The sequence below is a fragment of the Salarias fasciatus genome, chromosome 4 (genome assembly GCF_902148845.1).
Source record: "Salarias fasciatus chromosome 4, fSalaFa1.1, whole genome shotgun sequence".
Taxonomy (NCBI): Eukaryota; Metazoa; Chordata; class Actinopteri; order Blenniiformes; family Blenniidae; genus Salarias; species Salarias fasciatus.
In genome coordinates, this window is record NC_043748.1 from 22,937,709 (window position 1) to 22,954,102 (window position 16,394).

The following is a 16,394-nucleotide window of genomic DNA, read 5'->3' on the forward strand; positions in this document are numbered from 1 at the left end:
AGAACAGCATTTTCCTTCAGAGTGTCAGGATCCCCAATCCAGAATGTCCTGGTCCTGGTCCTGGTCCCAGTCCAGACTCTCCTGGACTTGGTAGTTCCAGAGAGAACTTGGTGTTCTGTCAGTATTAGTTATCCAGTGTTTATGTTTAGAGCAGTGCTGCACTACCCTGGAGAACCTGGTCCGGTATGTTCTGGTTTTCTCCCTGCTTCAACACACCAAGCCCATCTATGAAGCAGGGAGAGAACCAGAACATGCTGTACCAGGTTCTCCAGGACCAGGGCTGGGCACCACTCATTCAGAGGGAACTGTTCTTAGCGTTCCACCATTTCTCATATTCTTGTGAACTGTTCTCCACGGCACCAACTAGTAGACCGGCATGCTATGTCGTTTTCAGCGTTTGTGACGTTTCCATGGAGACAGACATCGATTTCAAAATGTTGCCATGTAAACGTGAAAGTTTTCTGAACGGAAAACCCCGAAACGATCCATTTCCACGTGGAACGGGGTCAGTGACTCACTGCACCACCTGGTGGCAAGAGGTGATATTACCACACAGACCTCCAGCTGGTTCGCTTGTTGACACCAGTCCAGTTTTCAGTAACACGCTGTTTTTTGTTTTTTTTTTTGGTTGGTTGTTTTAACATTGAAAAAAAAAGACACTGTACCTTTAAAGGCAGAACTCGTCGGCGGCAGCAGCCGCAGCGGAAACCAAAAGAAGCTTTAAAAATAAACTCTGCTCTTGTCGACACTTCGGCCACTGGTGCTACAATCAATACTACATCGAACGACGGCGTCAGATCAATAAAATAGAATCATTTTTCATCGTTACAACAGATCACAACGTCAGATGAACGCACAGAAAATTTTAAGGCAATTAAATGTTTTTTTTTTTCCCACTTCAACTCCCATGAGGCTTAGCATGCTAACCGCTACCAAAACAACAAAACAACTTAGAAGAATCAATTTGCAGTGGGAATCCTGTAAGGCTGGACAAGAACCAATGAGAACAGAGGAACATGTGGAGTACAAGAAGCTTCCACAGGGAGAAGGTGAAGACCATCGGAACAGGAACAGAGCAGAACTCATCAAATATCACAACGGAGAAAGCAAACTCTGTCCAGACATTTCTAAATGAGCCAAAAGCCTTTGGGATGCCAGACGGCGGTGGAAGTCGGTTTCACGGTGGAGAAACCTCCACGCCGTGTTTGCATGGTGTGTATTGCATAAGCTGAGTCACAGAAAGTAACTTCTTCTTCTTTTTGTTTGTTTTCCAGTGTGAACGTGCTAAAGCTAATTCCCGTCACATCGTCTCGACTGCGATGCTAACGCCGGTTCCACAGGAGTTCAGCTAATCTCTCTGCTTTTTTTTTTTTTTTTTTTGCTATATTTTGGCAAAACAAGATTTGAAGGACATCAGAGTCTGTTCTGTACAGATTGTACAAATGTTAGCAAAACCTTTTAGCACAGCATTAGCTTGCAGCATGTGCAGTTTGCAATGTGAATTTTTGCACAGTCAGTATTTATTCAAATAAAAACACAATGCACGATGAAGGTTTGAAGAAATATATCAACATTGTTATTTATCTGTTTTTGCATCTTTTAGAGGCCTTCCGCCTCAGGGTCACAAATAAAAAATCCAAAACTAGTAGCTAAAATGCTAAATACTGTAGCTTTAGTTTAAGAGGGCTAGGTTTGTTTGTTTTTTCTTGTTTCTTCTTTTCTTGCTTTTTTTTTTTTTTTTTTTTTTTTTTTTTTGGTATTTTTTGAGTTTCTAATAAAACACCTGCACACTGTAGTAAAGCTGTAAACACACTGAAAACTCCGGAGGAAGCCGAACACTCGGATAATGTGTGGAGTCTTAAACGTTCAGGCAAACATCTCGGAATGAGACCCCGAAGTTGACACGATGCTCAGTCCTACCGCTGCCGAGCAGATCCAGAGCTCGTCTGGAGAACCGCACTGCAGAACCGCACTGCAGAACCGCACTGCAGAACCGCACTGCAGAACCGCACTGCAGAACCGCACTGCAGAACCACAGTGCAGAACCACAGCGCAGATCCGCACTGCAGAACCGCACCGCAGAACCGCACTGCAGAACCGCACTGCAGAACCACACTGCAGAACCACACTGCAGAACCACACCGCAGAACCACACCGCAGAACTGCGTCACAGAACCGCGCAGCAGAACCACGCTCAGCCGTATCCTGTAAACCTCCAGCTGGAAAACAGTTTCTGTCGATGAGAACTCAAACAGCGCTAGCCGAGCAGGACCGTCCGACCAAATGCTACGTAACCACTTCTGACCGCAAACACAATAAAAATAGAAAATTTAACTTTGTCATCGAAAAACTATTAAACTTGTTCATCAACCATCAACACGCCTCAGATCTTTTTTTTTTTTTTTTTTTTTTTGCCTGGAGCAGCGAGTGTGGACGAACACGCTGCAGGAATAGATCCATGTAAACTTTTGAGGCCGTTCCACGCCAGCAGGTCCAGACGCTTCCCCGTTTGTATAAACAGCTCAGAATGCTAATGTTAGCACAGTTAGCATTAGGGACACTCTGGGTGTGTGAAGGCCTTTGTGTCTTCTGGAGGACGTCAGCTTCACGTGTCGCTGGATTTTGTCTTTGAGACAAAACGACAAAATTCAAATCTATAATAGTCGTACCAGCTTTAGCAAAGCTAGCGGCTAACCAGTTAACAGTGCTTTCTACACAAAGATGTGCCTATCACACATGACATCAAGTGTTTTTTTTTTTTGTCTCAAAATGCATAGATAGTTTACTGGACAAAATCCATCGTCAGGAACCGAAAGAAAAGATCAACTTTAAAACGGAGGTTCTTTGTGAAACGGAGCGCTAAACTTTCCCTCCCCGAGAACTTCCCGCCAAACGAGGAACTCCAGCCTGCTCCCGAGCTCCGGTGACCCGCCGCCAGTCTGCCGGTAGGCCGGAGGAATCAAACCCACAACGTGACGATGCAAAGCCGGCGTGAGAGGACAGGACGACCCACTTCACGCCAGGTAGAATTCACAACAGTTAGTTGCCATGATATAGATACTCTGTCAGATGAGGAGCTGTGTGCAGATGAAGCGAGGTCGGAGGGAAGGAGCCCTGATTCAGAACAATAACTCTTCTTTTATCTGTTGTCTTTTTTTTTTTAACCTGAAATAAGATGAAGTTAATCAAGAAGTGTGAGGTGAGATTTACTGTACAGAATATTAACAGTACACACTGCAGTGTTTGTACAGGAAGTCCGAAGCTGACAGCTAGTCTGACCCTCTTGGAATAACTCACACCCGACCACCACCCAGTGGGCGGTGTACCCTGAACTCTCAAAGTTGTGCTTCACCCGAAACCTGCCGGCCTCCTGGAAGCTTCCTGCTTCACAAGGGGCCGGCAGGTTGTTTCCAATATGCAATAAAAGCACCTGTGCGCCCAGCCGCCGGCGTCGGGATGCGGACCGAGGCTGCTGGCGGGAAGCCGGGCGGCGGCTTCCTTTGCATTAACGAGGAGAGCGAGCGGCTCTTCCTGATGAGCCAATAGAAATCTGGGTCACGTCAATATACATCCGCGGCTCCGCCGTCATCGCCGAGTCCCGCTGTCTCCTGATCAAAGAGCACTGAGACCATGTGTGTGCATATATGTGTGTGTGTGTGTGTGTGTGTGTGTGTGTGTGTGTGTGTGTGTGTGTGTGTGTCTAAATTATACTTTGGTTCAAGTAGGAAAAAGAAAAATCAATATTCATGAAGTTTTTTGTTGTTTTGTTTCATTTGACACTCACAAAACCCCTGCAGTAATTGGCGAGCCATCCAGAAGACGGACAGTAAGTTTTTCCACTGAACGGGGACAAATTTTGTGTGTGTGTGTGTGTGTGTGTGTGTGTGTGTGTGTGTGTGTGTGTGTGTGTGTGTGTGTGTGTGTGTGTGTGCGTGCGTGTTTAAATCATACTTTGGTTTGCAGAAAAAGAATAATCAATATTCTGAAACTCAACAAAACAACAAAACAATCTGACACCTACAAAATGCCGCACACTAATTGGCGAGCCGTCCGGGAGACACTGGATTGGTTGTTTTTGCAGTGAATCTGGGGGGCGGGGCTGGGGTGGGAGGGGCTTCAGTCCTATCCCCTTCAGTCATACAACACATGATCACACGTTACAGTAGATATCAGAGACATATTTAAAGAGGTGGCGGAGGAGCAGCAGGTGGAGGAGGAGGTGGTGTGGGGGGGCAGGAGGAGGGTCGGGCTTTGATATCTATGTTCGGGGGGCCAGAGGGTTTTCCTGCCCACCCCCTCAATTCCCTGACATCACCACAGCCCATATAATAGATATGTATATATATTTATATACAGGAAAAGAATACACGGGTACCGGACAGCCTGGACATGAAGTACATTCAGAAACTGAACTGACATTCTGGATGAAACACGCTGACAGCGACTCTCCTGATAGAAAGATTAAGGTTTCAACAAATCACCTTTTTTTTTTCCTGTTTGAAAGTTTTCAGCGCTGCCAAAAAATAAGAAGCAACACACAAATCAGTGTTATGGGAAAATACCGGAAAGAGAAGACGAGGAGCCCGGGTTCCTCCGGCGGGTTCCTCCGGCGGGTTTCTCCGGCGGGTTCCACTGCATCTCCACCGCCGGACCGCCAGAGCTCCGCCTCCGGCTCCTGTTTGGTTATGCACCTGCTGATGTGGCGTGACGGGTTACTGGGTTCCACGGCGTTGATGAGCTGTTCTCGTCAGGCGGTAAAACGTGCATCCGAGACGCCTGGCACCTGTTTTCTTCTTCTTCTGTGTTTTTTTTTTTTTTTTTTGAAGCACCGCGGTCCGTCTCTCAGAGTTCCGTCTGTTGGTGCCAAAAACGCTCTGAGTCTGGCAGGTCAGTAAAATTCGGCGGTGTCGGCAGCCATGTTTTTTTTTTTTTCCTGTTCTGTAGTCGTGGGTGAGACCTCCACTGGGCGGAGCGGGCAGACGGGCGGGGCTCGGCTTCCTCCTCCACCCGGTGCTGTAAACCATTGGTGCTGCCCACCGGGAGGGGGGAGGAAGAGTACGAGGGGGGCGGGGCCTCCTGGCAGCGCCGCCGTTAGAGGAAGTGACATCACAGCAGCATCGCTGCTTAAACAGTAGGCGGAGGGCGGGGCCAGCGCTGCCGCCGACGGGGGAAGGGGCGTTGCCGCCGGCCCACAGATAAAAAGAAGTGGGCGGAGCTGGTAGACCAGGAAGTCAACTGTTAGCTCTGCCCACCGGAAGTACAGTGTAGAAAGTGCTTCTGCCGGGAAGCCGAGCGCTCCCCGCCACGGGACAGGAAGGGGCGGGGCTTGTCCTCCTTCTTCCTGCTGACCCTGCCCCTCCCCCGTACCAAAAACATAAAAACTGAATTGTACATATATATTTATACTGCTTTATACACACTTTTTTTTTTTACCATAGTAAATCACAAAAGTTTAGAAAAATAAAATGTTTTGTCCTCACGGGACACGTGTCTCTCTCTGTGTCTCTGGTTCTGTTTTTCGCTGGTCCCCGGTGGAAACTGGATCGCTCGGTTCGACAAGTTTGACGCCGGCGCTCCGGACACCTCCCATCATCCTGCCAGCCTCAGTAGAGGGACTCCTCCTCCTCCTACTCCTCCTCCTCCTCGGATATCGTCTTAAAGCTCGTCCTCCTCCGGTCCGGTGGTTGTCTTTTGTGGCGTCCATCATACCGAGTCCAGCTCCTCACTGTGTCTTTACTGGAAACAGGGAGAGAAGCAGGGAGACAGTGAAACGGCAGCACTGTGTGTGTGTGTGCGTGTGTGTGTGTGTGTGTGTGTGTGTGTGTGTGTGTGTGTTTAGTGTATATTGTTGTCATTTCCAAGCAGAAGTAAATTATATTAAACAAAAACAAAAAAAAAAAAAATCAAACAACTTCAAATGTAAGAAAGGAGCACCTCGGCTACGTTCTACTGTTTCTTTCAGGCTTTCAATGTTTCCCAAACCAGTTTGCTTGGGTTTCTTCACCCTCGGTGTCGACTGGCAGGTTCAGTCCCAACCAGGCTCCAGCCTCCGCTCAGAAAACATGAAGGTAATGCAGAAGTGCAAAAAATCTTTCATTCCAGAGAAACTCCAGCAGGGGGCGATGTGCTGGTTTCAAAAAGAGCCCGGTCTCATTGGAACTATTCAAAGATGCCGATCGTCAGTGTAGAAAAACATAGAAAGCTGGTGGTTCCAGACCAGGTACTGGTCTTGGTCTCCACCCTCTGCTTCAGAGTAGGACACTCACCTCACACACACACACACACACACACACACACACACACACACACACACACACACACACACACACACACACACACATGCAGTCTCGTATTTCTATCCTTGTGGGGACCTTCCATTGACTCCAATTCATGTCTAGCCCCTAACCCTGACCCTTACCCTAACCCTAACCCACACCACAACAAAGCCTAACCCTAAAGAAATGTTTTTGCACTTTTACTTTTTTCAGTAACAACAACATGGTCAAGAAAACACTGTTTCTCCTACTTAGGACCGGAAAAAGGTCCCCACAAGGCACGTCGTTCCACGTTTTGCTATCCTTGTGGGGACATTTGGCCCCGACAAGGATAGAAATACAAGAACACACACACACACACACACACACTCATGGAAACACCAAAGCGTCTCCTCCTTTCTGAGTGCAGTCAATCAGTTTCTGAAGGACAGTCAGTCTCTGGAGGACAGTCAGTCTCTGGAGGAGTCTCTGGAGGACAGTCAGTCTCTGGAGGACAGTCAGTCTCTGGAGGAGTCTCTGGAGGACAGTCAGTCTCTAGAGGAAAGTCTGCCTCTGGAAGACAGTCAGTCTCTGGAGGACAGTCTCTGGAGGACAGTCAGTCTCTGGAGGACAGTCTGCCTCTGGAGGACAGTCTGCCTCTGGAGGACAGTCAGTCTCTGGAGGACAGTCAGTCTCTGGAGGACAGTCAGTCTCTGGAGGACAGTCTCTGGAGGACAGTCAGTCTCTGGAGGAGTCTCTGGAGGACAGTCAGTTTCTGGAGGACAGTCAGTCTCTGGAGGAGTCTCTGGAGGACAGTTAGTCTCTTGAGGACAGTCTGCCTCTGGAAGACAGTCAGTCTCTGGAGGAGTCTCTGGAGGACAGTCAGTCTCTGGAGGACAGTCTGCCTCTGGAAGACAGTCAGTCTCTGGAGGAGTCTCTGGAGGACAGTCAGTCTCTGGAGGACAGTCTGCCTCTGGAAGACAGTCAGTCTCTGGAGGAGTCTCTGGAGGACAGTCAGTCCCTGGAGGAGTCTCTGGAGGACAGTCAGTCCCTGGAGGAGTCTCTGGAGGACAGTCAGTCCCTGGAGGAGTCTCTGGAGGACAGTCAGTCTCTGGAGAACAGTCTCTGGAGGAGAGTCAGTCTCTGGAGGAGTCTCTGGAGGACAGTCTGCCTCTGGAGGACAGTCAGTCTCTGGAGGACAGTCTCTGGAGGACAGTAAGTCTCTGGAGGACAGTCTGCCTCTGGAAGACAGTCAGTCTCTGGAGGAGTCTCTGGAGGACAATCAGTCTCTGGAGGACAGTCTGCCTCTGGAAGACAGTCAGTCTCTGGAGGAGTCTCTGGAGGACAGTCTGCCTCTGGAGGAGTCTCTGGAGGACAATCAGTCTCTGGAGGACAGTCTGCCTCTGGAAGACAGTCAGTCTCTGGAGGAGTCTCTGGAGGACAGTCTGCCTCTGGAAGACAGTCAGTCTCTGGAGGAGTCTCTGGAGGACAGTCTGCCTCTGGAGGAGTCTCTGGAGGACAGTCTGCCTCTGGAAGACAGTCAGTCTCTGGAGGACAGTCTTCTCTTCCTTTAAACTGTTTTCATGTTAGCAGAAGAAAAGTTTCCGACGCTGAAGATTCAGAGACACCAGGAGGGGGAGGTGTGTGTGTGTGTGTGTGTGTGTGTGTGTGTGTGTGTGTGTGTGTGTGTGTGTGTGTGTGTGTGAGAGTGGTTGCTCCCTGCAGGATGGAGATCAGAGTTCTGGAATCACTGCAGTGTGGGAGTGACGGGGCCGGGTGGAGGAGGTGGAGCGGGGGGGGGGGGGGTGGGGGGGGGGGGGGGGGGGGGGGGGGGGGTGTTCGGTCCCAGGACCCTCGTCACGACAGATGCTGGCTAATTGGCAGCGACCTGCAGCTTCTGATATAAAGAAATAAATAAATGAAGGAATGAGTAAGAGACGATCAGGCTTTCAGTTTCCAACGGGCTTTGTAGTGCCATGTCCCCCGCCCCCACCCACCCCGCCTCCACCCTTCACCCCACCTCACCTCACCCAGCACAGGCAGGCAGTCAGACTCCATCACCCCCCCCCCCCTCCAGAATATCCACCCTGGCTGTTATGGCAGGAGCAAAGCCAGCTTTGGAGGGTGGAGGCTGACAGCGTGCTGGCCTGCTCCACCCTCAATCATCCTCATTAATCCTCAATCATCCTTATTAATCCCCATTAACCCTCATTCATTCTCAAAAATCCTTAACAATCCTCATTAATTCTCATTAATCCGCAATAATCCTCATGGATCCTCAATAATCATTAATCCTCATTAATCCTCATTCATCATCAATAATCTTCAATCATCAATAATCCTCATTCATCCTCGCAGCTTGAACCAAACTGGTGAAGAAGAATCCTCTTCATCCATCCATCTGCTGAGATCTTCAATCTTCCTCCACCACCATCATCCTCATTATTGCCACCTTCCTCATCATCATCATCATCATCATCACCATCAGATCGTCGTCGTCCTCATCATCTTCCTCATCCTCGTCACTGTCATCTTCCTCCTTGTCATCAACATTGTTACCATAGCCATCTCATCATCATCATCATCATCATCTTCATCACCATCATCTTCACCAACACCATCATCATCGTCTTCACCATCATCATCACTATTGTCATCATCTTCATCATCACGACCACTATCATCATTACCATCATCATCATCACCATCAACGTCATCATCATCCTCACCATCATCATCATCTTCACCATCACCACCATGTTCACCATCATCATCATCACCATCATCTTCACCTTCATCATCGCCATCTTCATCATCACCATGTAATTCGGACATTCTGTTCTCATGACTTTATTGAGACTCAGGAAAAGGTCAGAGGTCACTGATGGGCCACATGCTGACAGTAAGAGACTGAAAGATGAGAGAAAAGCTGAAGGAGTTCAGAGCGTCCAGACGATCCGTCTGACGGAGGAAGTGAGGAAGAGCAGAGACCCGCCAGGCGGAGCTGCTGCAGTCGTTTCTCTGATTCTGGGACTTTTTGCTTGTTTTTTTTGTACGAACGTTTTCTGGTGGATTCATTCGTCTCCTGCTGGCTGACCGGGACTCGGCGAGGATGGGAGGACGGGAGACACGGACAGCTCGCCGTCCACTCCTCTGATATGTAAACATGAAACACTGCATCAGAACCAGAGCGTGGAGCGGAGAGGAGAGGATGTCCGTTTGCAAATCCTTCTGGTCGAAGAACCAGAAGACGCCACATTTGAGAACACCTGACCGGCTGGAGGAAGTGAAGGAAGTGAAGGGAGGAGGGAGGAGGAAGTGAAGGAAGGAGGAAGGCAGAAGGACGAAGTGAAGGAGGGAGGAAGTGAAGGAGGAAGGAAGGAAGGAAGGAGGAAGTGAAGGAGGGAGGAGGGAGGAAGGAAGGAGGAGGAAGTGAAGGAATGAGGAAGGAGGAAGGAATGAAGGAGGAAAGAAGGGGGAAGGAGGGAGGAAGGAGGAGGAAGTGAAGGAATGAGAAAGGAGGAAGGGAGGAAGGAGGAAGTGATGGAGGAAGGAAGGAGGGAGGAGGAAGTGAAGGAATGAGGAAGGAGGAAGTGAGGGAAGGAAGGAGGAGGAAGTGAAGGAAGAAAGGAGGAAGGAAGGAAGGAGGAAGTGAAAGAATGAGGAAGGAAGAAGGAAGGGAAGGAGAAGGAGGGAGGAAGGAAGGAGAATGGAGGAAGGAGGGAGGAAGGAGGAAGGAAGGAGGAAGTGAATGAAGGAGGAAGGACGAAGGAGGAAATGGAGGAAGGAGGAAATGAAGGAAGGACGAAGGAGGAAATGAAGGAAGGAGGAAATGAAGGAAAGAGGAAGGAGGAAGTGAAGGAAGGAAGGAAGAAATGAAGGAAGGAAGGAGGAAGGAGGAAGGAGGAAGGCTCAGACCTCCACAGGGGGTCCGGTCCAGCCCGGCGCTGTGATCAGCTGACAGTCCAGGACAGCAGAGGCGGAACTAGCAGTCTGCTGGACCTCAGCATGGCACACCCAGAGTCAGGAGGCAGGGGGCGGAGTCAGGATGATGCTAATGCTAATGCTAATGTCTGGCACACCAGACTGTCTCTCCATGCTCAGGGATACACGGAGAGACAGTCTGGTACCGCGCCAACTGAAGCTGACTTCTGCCCGGCAAACTTCTGCCGGGCGAATCACAGCCCACGAGAGGCGGGAGTTAGCGATGCGTCATAGTACACCCCCCCACCCCCCCCAAAACAATCTTGGTGGCGGCCGCAACACAGTGAGGCTTTGCCACGGCTCTGTTTAAAGTTTTGAACGAACTGAATTTGGCGCTGAAACCACAGCAGGAATCTGCTCTGAAGGCTTTTCTTTAACACCAAATTCCGCCGGACGCCAAAGCGCCGCGCTGCGTCCCAGAAGCGCCAGTGTTACGACGGATCACCAGAACGGAGGCGCGCGCCACGGCGCTGGTGATTCGCTTCAGGTCGCCGCTTCTAAACGGCGAGGTGCGGCGCTGCGCTCCTGGTGTGCATTGACTTCAGGAACAAGACGCCGGCGTGACGCGGCACTTAAGCGTCCGGTGGAATTTGGGGGTAAAACGGACATAAAACTACCTGCCATGATCCCATGTTCTGGACTACAAAACTACTACAACGGAGCGCTGCGTACGTCGCATTGTCGTTGCATCACAGCCTCGTTTCTTGGATTGGTTCTCTCCGCTCAATAGTCCCGCCTCTCGTCAGCCTGTTTGAAATGAAGCCCCAATGGCGCCGTGCCAGACTGTCTCTGTGTAACATATGAGGTCAGTCCGGCATGCCAGGCTAACACAGGACAGCAGAGACCACCGACAGTCTGAGGCTGGAGCGACACGGGAGTTTACTGCTGCTTGAAGTTGAAAATAGAAATTTAGAAAAAAACTATGAACACCTTTATTTTCATTCAGGATTTCAGAATAGTTGAGAAAATATAGAACACATTAATTCTAACAAGGCCACATAACTCACAATCATCTCAACTACTGAAGATTTCAATACAATTTTCTGATCATGATTTATTTTTTAGTATTTCTAATTATGAAATTCTAATTTTTTGCAACGGAAATCTTAACTGTTTTTAAAATTGAAGTTCCAGTAAAACCACCTTCTCCTGGCCAGTCTGAGGTCTGACAGCATTAGTCAACAAGCCGTCAACAGGCCGAGCTGCGTCTGCAGCGCCTCCTGCTGCCGACATGATGGAATTATTGATGCGAGCCGCCGTACAGCTGGGAGCTGCAGAGGCTCATGAAAGCTTGATGGACGACGGCCTGAATGATTTACTCTGAATGAAGCCGCCGTGTCGGAGCGCTGTACCGCTGAATCTTTCAAACTGACTGAGGGTCAGAACGTTAGAAGCAGCCTGTTCGGCGCTCTGACAGGAAGGAGCTGATTCACTCACCTGTAAAGCTTCAGCTCACCTGAAGCAGGTCAGATTCTGTCACTCTGAAACATCTTCAGCTGCATTTTGAAATATGAACTTTTTCTCCTCACTAGGTGAAAGTTAATCTGAGACAGCAGACCCGGTCCCACTTTGGCCACTAGAGGTCTCTGAACTCTGAGCCAAACCAGCTTCTCAAAACAAACTCGTAATCAATCAAACAATGATTATATTTTTTTCTTAAATATCCATATAATATAAAGTTCCGCAAACCTTCCATCTTTATTATTATTAATAATCATTATAACTTTAAGTGCCATTTTTTATCTGCACATCTGGTCCCAAAAGCTTTACTGACTTCAACCATATGTTTAGCATTAGCATTAGCGTGTGGAGTCCTGTTGGTTTTTCTCAAGTCATTTGAGGGTCAGTCTTGTGATGTCAGAGGTTAAATGTTGTGATGATGTCATCATGTGATGTCATAAATTGGTGTCAGAGGTACAGTGTTATGAAGATGTCATCCTAAGATGTCAGAGGTTAAAGGCTATGATGATGTAATCCTGTGATGTCAGAGGTTAACTGTTGTGATGTCATCCTATGTCAGAGGTTAAATGTTGTGATGATGTCATCATGTAACGTCAGAGGTTCAGTGTTATGATGATGTCATCCTGTGATGTCAGAGGTTCAGTGTTGAGATGATGTCAAAGTCTTGGAGTTGACAGAGCGATCACAGTGACTCTGAGTGATGTCATGTGACAAAAGTCCCACACTGCAAACTTTTTTATGCCTTCACCTCCTCTTCCTCCTCCTCCTCCTCCTCCGCCTCCTCCTCCTCCACCTCTTCCTCCTCCTCTTCTTCCTCCTCCGCCTCCTCCTCCTCCACCTCTTCCTCCTCCTCTGCCTCCTCCTCCTCCTCCGCCTCCTCCACCTCTTCCTCCTCCTCTTCCTCCTCCTCTGCCTCCTCCTCCTCCTCTTCCTCTTCCTCACACTCAGACATTCAAATGCATATAGTAGAAGTGTTTAAATATCACATAGAATCGCTCACATTCAGAATCAGAATCAAAAGAATTCATTTGAGCCAAGCTGAAGAAGAGCCACTAACTGAACATGAATCGTCTGCTGCAGAGCTTCAAACTCGTCTCCCACTTCAAAATAACTCATCTTTCTTTAATCACATAAAAACCCCAGAGGGGCGAGTAGCACGACGTACGAGCAGAGAAAGGGAAGAACAGTGTCTGTTTACCCACCAGATCAACGGCTTCGTCGTCTCTTTTTCAAATATATACAACATGATACTGAGACATAACCAGCCAGTCATGATAAACTCTTTTAGACAGAAAAACAACATCTCAGAGCGAAAAAAACAAAAAAACAAAAAACAAAGTGCAACGAACATTTCTGCTGCGTGAGAACAGAAGGAAACACGAGAGGATTTGGACACTTTACATCAGATTGTAAGCCACCTCACACACTGTGTGTGTGTGTGTGTGTAAATCCAGATAATTGACAACAGTACAGTCTTCACAATTTTTTCTGGAAAAAAAATCCAAAAATAAATCTTAAAATAGTTTTAAAGAGAAAAGCTGCTGGTTGTGTTGGAGAGTAACCTGTAAAGACCTGTCTGTCCTGCTCCATCCTGTCCTGTCCTGTCTGTCCTGTCCTGCAGTGTCCTGTTTTGTACAATCTCATTCATTTTTATCTTGTCGTGTTCTGCAACAACCTGTTCTGTCCTGAAGTGTCCTGTAAAGTCTCCTGATGTCCTGTCTTGTTCTGTCCTTGCTATATTGTGTGCTCTGGTTTATCTTGTCCCGTCCTGTCTGTCCCATCTGTCCCGTCCAGTGAGCAGCGGTTTGTGAACGAGTTCTTTTGTCCTGAGTTAAAACTGATCAAGAAGGAACACTCTGTGAGTGTGTGTGTGTGTGTGTGTGTGTGTGTGTGTGTGTATTGAATGCCATGTCTCCTGCAGGTGGACAGCCTAGTGGAGGTTCTCTCATCCTCTACTGTGCTGAATGTAAAGGCGGAGCCTCCCTGAGCCAGGAGCCAATCAGAGGCCAGGATCTGCAGCCAGCGCTGCCCGGCTTAACGTGTACGCTCCATTGACTTTTTTCCAATGAAATATTAAAAATACCACTGAGCATGAGAAGACGGGAGAACCGGGGCCGCCGGGGAGCCGGCGCTCCGCTCTGTATGAACCGCTGCAGGAAACACGGAACATTTCCTCCAGAACACGGCGGAACCGGAGAACCCGGAGACGCTGACCTGTACCGCCCTGCTCACATGCACAGCCCACAGCTCCAGGTTCCACCGCCGGAGCACAGCGCTCCACGCTCAACGTTCCACTGCAGGAACGAAAAGCCGTGGAGGCGGCGCCGGTCTGAGCGGGGAACCGCCGAGGAGCGCCAACGTTCCGTCTGCACCGGACCAGAGGAGAGGAGCTCCAGCTGCCATCGCAATAACCTGGCTACTGCGTGTGCGTGTGTGTGTGTGTGTGTGTGTGGGGGGGGGGGGGGGGGGGGGGGGGGGTCCGGGTTTCCTATGGTTGTGAGGACATTTTGTGGACATTTTGGACACAATGTCATTTGTGGGGACATTTTTTGGGTCCCCATGAAAGGAAACAGTGTTTTTTTGACCATGTTGTTGTTACTGAAAAAAATAAAAGTGCAAAAACATTTCTTTAGGGTCAGGCTGTGTTCTGGTCTGGGTCAGGGTTAGGAGTTAGACATGAATGGGAGTCAATGGACTCCCCACAAGAATGGGAAACCCAAACTGTGTGTGTGTGTGTGTGTTTTTGTGTGTGTGTGTGTGTGTGTGTGTGTGTGTGTGTGTGTGTGTGTGTGTGTGCATACACAGTACTGTGCAAAGGTTTTGAGTATAAAGAAAGGAAGCACTGAATAACAGAAGTGTTAGAACTTCATTTTCATCAGTTTGAGCCCCTGTTCACGCTGATGTACCGAGCCTGATGGTGTCTGCGGTCTGCCACGGACCCCGGTGGACCCCGGTGGACCCCGGTAGACCCCAGTGGACCCCGGTAGACCACCACGGATCGCCACAGAGCGCGGAACACCTCGGTCTGATGCTGAAAGGTGTTTTTGGATTCAGTTCCATACAGATTGCCTCGAATGACGTCATACTCATGAGTAAAGCAGGACGACATTTGGGGTTCTGGGACAGAACAGGAATTCAGTGTGACTCAAAACCGTTGTACAGAACGGTCACTGCTGGTCTCTTTCTGCCAGACCTCTCCGTCTGCAGACGGAGACGCTACAGGACTCGGATCGTCACAGCTGACGACCGGCTGACTGTTCTCAGCTGTTACCAGGGAGCCGTTAGATGGTAGGGGTCAGGGTTAAAAGGTAGGGTGGGATGGTAGGACCGGGGTGAAATGGTAGGGGGGGTAAAGGTTAGGGCATGACATTAGGGTCAGGGTTAGAGGGTACAGTGGGATGGTGGGGTCAAGCTCAGGGTCAGGGCTGGACAGCAGTGTCAGGGATGGACAGTAGGGTGAGATGGTAGGTTGAGGGTGTGACGATAGGGTTGGAAGGTAGAGTCCGGGTTGGACGGAAGGGTTAGATGGTAGGGTCAGGGTAAAGGTCAGGGTTGTACGGTAGGGTTATACGGTAAGATTGAAAGATAGGGTTGGACGGTAGAAATGGATGATAGGGTTGGACAGTAGGGTTATACGGTAGGATTGAACGTTAAGGTTGGACGTTTGGTCAAGGTGTGATGGAAGGGTTATACGGTAGGATTGAAAGATAGGGTTGGGCAGTGGGGTTGGACGGTTGGGTCAAGGCGTGATGGAAAACTTGTACAGTAGGGTTGGACGGTAAGGTTGTACGGTAGCGTTGAATGGTGGGGTTGGACGGTAGGGTTGGACGGTAGGGTCAAGGTGTGATGGAGAGGTTGTACGGTAGGGTTGGATGGTGGGGTCAAAGTGTGATGGAAGGGTTGGACGGTAGGATTGGGCGGAAAGGTTGGATGGTAGGGTCCTGGTTGGACGTAGAGACGCCTCGGCGTGCCCCTGGTCAGACGGCGGCGGCTGTGGACACGCCCCTCTGAGCATGCACCATGCTGCAGCTGGCAGGACGCTGCGTCCAGAACAGAACGTTCCAGAACATCAGAACAGTGAAGAACCGTCAGGCAGAGAACTGAGGACAGCAGACCAGGGCGGGGTCAAACAGGCTCGTAGAAACATCGGCTGAGGGTCGGGGTCGGGTAGGGATGAGGGGGGTCCGGGGGGGTTTGGGGGTCGACGGGGGGCTCAGCATGTGGACTCTGGAAGGTTTTAGTGTTAGCTGTCCAGCAGGGGCCGGCGGCTCGCTGCTCTCTCTGGTTTAAACATCTGTTTGTTGATAACGTCTGTCTCTGTCTCTCTCTCTCTCCTAGTAGGGGGTGAAGCGACTGTACCCTCCTCTGTATAGGCTAGCCTGCAACACCAAAGATGAAAAAGCACCAATCAGTATTCAGCTCAGAGCGATCGGCTGGATTCCTCCTTCCCCGCAAACTTCCTTCCTTTCCAGAGGTATGGACCGGTTCTGATACTTCACATGGGGGGCGCTGGTTGGCGAGCGCTGGGTGTGTGTTGGGGACCAGGCGTGCAGTGGATGCAGTGGATGCAGTGGATCCCCCCCACCAGTGAAGATAACCTTTCACCTTCCACTCAGAGAAACTCATTGTTTAATTGCAGAACACGACTTTACTCTGCTGGAGAACCGTTCCTCACATACGACTCAAGAACTGAAG

The 16,394-nt window shown here is 49.6% G+C and overlaps 1 protein-coding gene across 1 annotated transcript in view; it reads right to left on the reverse strand.

The window, feature by feature from the left end:
- Positions 1–5,632: 5,632 nt before the first annotated feature.
- Positions 5,633–16,394, reverse strand: part of LOC115387448 (RNA binding protein fox-1 homolog 3-like) — a 61,054-nt gene continuing 50,292 nt past the window's right edge. Inside the window, exon 11 of the mRNA XM_030090157.1 lies at positions 5,633–5,736. Coding sequence (XP_029946017.1) covers positions 5,734–5,736 — 3 coding nt within the window. The 3' untranslated portion in view covers positions 5,633–5,733. The remainder of the gene's footprint in view (positions 5,737–16,394) is intronic.